The 2,500-nt window shown below is 39.9% G+C and overlaps 1 protein-coding gene across 1 annotated transcript in view; it reads left to right on the forward strand.

Annotated features, from left to right (window-relative positions):
• The first annotated feature begins 78 nt into the window (after nucleotides 1-78).
• The window catches only part of LOC138040410 (armadillo-like helical domain-containing protein 2), a 16,038-nt gene continuing 13,616 nt past the window's right edge, over nucleotides 79-2,500 (forward strand). The window contains exons 1-3 of the mRNA XM_068886146.1: nucleotides 79-130; nucleotides 953-1,066; nucleotides 1,757-1,789. Coding sequence (XP_068742247.1) covers nucleotides 79-130; nucleotides 953-1,066; nucleotides 1,757-1,789 — 199 coding nt within the window. The remainder of the gene's footprint in view (nucleotides 131-952; nucleotides 1,067-1,756; nucleotides 1,790-2,500) is intronic.

The raw sequence follows: 2,500 nt of genomic DNA on the forward strand, positions 1-2,500 counted from the left end.
GTACAATACTACTACTACTCTTTAATATCGGGGGAGGTGGGGGGGGGGGGGGGGGAGGGGTGTACACATTACACCGATATGACTTTCTGTCCGGTGCAAGTTCTTGCTAAGTCTTATCGCTCTGTATTCGGTGACATGATGACAGTACCGTTACGACTTTTCATACTGCTATGAGAAATCTACCGGAATGAACTTACGCCGGTATAAGTTAATGTGCAGTATGAGATTTTACACCAGTATCGTGTAAACGAATATAAAGCGATAACAGAGACCTGGGATGAACTCGTTCAGTTTCTAAATGAAATTCGTATCGTTACCATGTAAACACACCCTGTTACCAAAATGACACTTATGTCAGAATTAGATTTTACACGTTAACGCCCCTCGCTTTCAGTCGATCGAGGTTAAATCCGCTTAGTAGGGCTGTGAACTCGTGAGCAAATGAAGTGATGTATAAACTCTTGTTCTTAGGCCATCGTAGCTTCATAAGGAAAATAACACAAACAATTACACCGTTACAATTTTTAAAAACTATATATATATATCGTAAACAATAGGGGTCTGAAACCTAGGCTGAGAAAAATGATCTGCAAGTCTAGACACGTACTGCTGCAGATCATTTTTCTCAGTCTAGGTTCCAGACCCCTATTGTTTACGATATATATATATAGTTTTTAAAAATTGTAACGGTCACTTTTGAAAATGTGTGTTGACTAGCATACGAAACGTCAAGTTTTATAAAAATGCGTTGGAATACAATGTTTATCACCGCTGTTTGTGTTATTTTCCTAATGAAGTGATATTCCCGCCGTGCTTTCTGAATCATATCTTTGAACCCCCATCGAAAATTCAGCCAAAATATCCGAAAAGTCTGTCAAGAGCACGTACCACTTATTCGTTGCAAGGCAGATCTATGGACTGAATCCAAACAAGTTCGTTTTGTTTTTTTCAGAGAGGCATTCGGAAGATGTCGGAGCATTAGTTGATGACAATTTTTTTGAGAGAGATATCTTGATCGCTGCCAAGAAGCTATCGTGTCTGTCAAACATTCTTGAGAGGATACAAGGTAATAAAAACCCATCCGAGAATTTACTGCCTTGTTCGTTAAATTTTCAAAGCGGCAAAAGTAAAGGAGGGATAGATTAAACTGAAAGCAGAACTTGCTGGTCTCTGAAACAATGGCACTGCGACTCGGTTGAGGTGAATACAAAGGGTGCCTGCCTTTCCCTCAGACTTAGTACTAGTCAGAAGCTGTCAAGATTTTTTAGCCCATGATTCCACACCTGCTCTGAATTGTTGAGGTTTTCAGTTTAGTTCTTTAATTTTATGTTATTTGTGCGCTGTCAAGTTTGTTTGTACGTGGTTAACCACAAATACTACTCTGTGCTTTCTTCTACTTTGCGTATTCTGATTTTGTCTTTTCAGCGACATCATGTCGCTAAATAATCTGACCTGACCTGACCTGCGACTCGACCTGACCTGACCTGACCCGACATGTGTTTTAGACCCATCGCTAAATAAATGCCTCACCGCCTCTGATCAGTAATTTTGCTTGCTTGTAATTCTCTGGCTTTCAGTTTTTGTGCAGTTGGGGTATCGTTAATGTCATTGCGAGGTACGCATTGGTGTACAGGCATAAATATTGTAAAGGATGGTTAAAATTAAAAAATTGACCTCTGAAATCCTGATAATAATTCAACAGAAGTGTTACGATCAACTGAGCGATATTTATTTGTTTTGTGTTTGCCATGATTAGCAGTCAAGAACCTAGGTCATCTCTCCTGGTCAGGTAAGTTGACTTTCGTTCAAAAGGGGTTTTATTTTAGCCGACCTAATATGATGTTTAATGAACAAAAATATTCTCACAAAATTGCTTCTATATACCTGATTATCTCCAGTTCATTATTGATAATGACCTCTCATCAGGTTACTGTTCACTATCTCCTTTAATAGTCAACTCATCTTCGAGAATGCCCTTGTGGCACCGGGACAATTGATCAACTACCGCATGGAGTCTCCTATATCTCATCTTTCGTATCTTTGAACTGCGGGGTACTGAAAGACTTGAGAATTGGAGGTCATCGCAGTTTTAAGCAGTTGCGAAGAAAGCATGAAAGCATGAAAGCATGAAAGGGCTTGAACCCATGACGGTGCGATTGTTCTGTATTACTCTGGCAACTCAGCTACCACAAGCCAACTAGGAGCTGGTCACTTGTGAGTTTGAGTTATATCCCATTCGAGGTGAACGAATGAATAATACAAAATACAGAATACATTAATTTTTTTCAGTTAGTTAGCTGGGTGCGGGGATGGCGCAGTGGTTAGAGCACTCGCCTACCACTTATGTGTAAAGGGGGTAGTTCATGGTCTTAGCTAGCGGAGGGGTAAGGGAGGCAGTTGATCCCCCAAAAAATATTCGACAAAAATTTAATGTTGACCGTCTTTCTGTAGTGTTGGGCAGACAATTAAAATACTGATATTACCTTTGAAACTTTTCACA

Source organism: Montipora capricornis, chromosome 3 (genome assembly GCF_036669925.1).
Source record: "Montipora capricornis isolate CH-2021 chromosome 3, ASM3666992v2, whole genome shotgun sequence".
NCBI lineage: Eukaryota > Metazoa > Cnidaria > Anthozoa > Scleractinia > Acroporidae > Montipora > Montipora capricornis.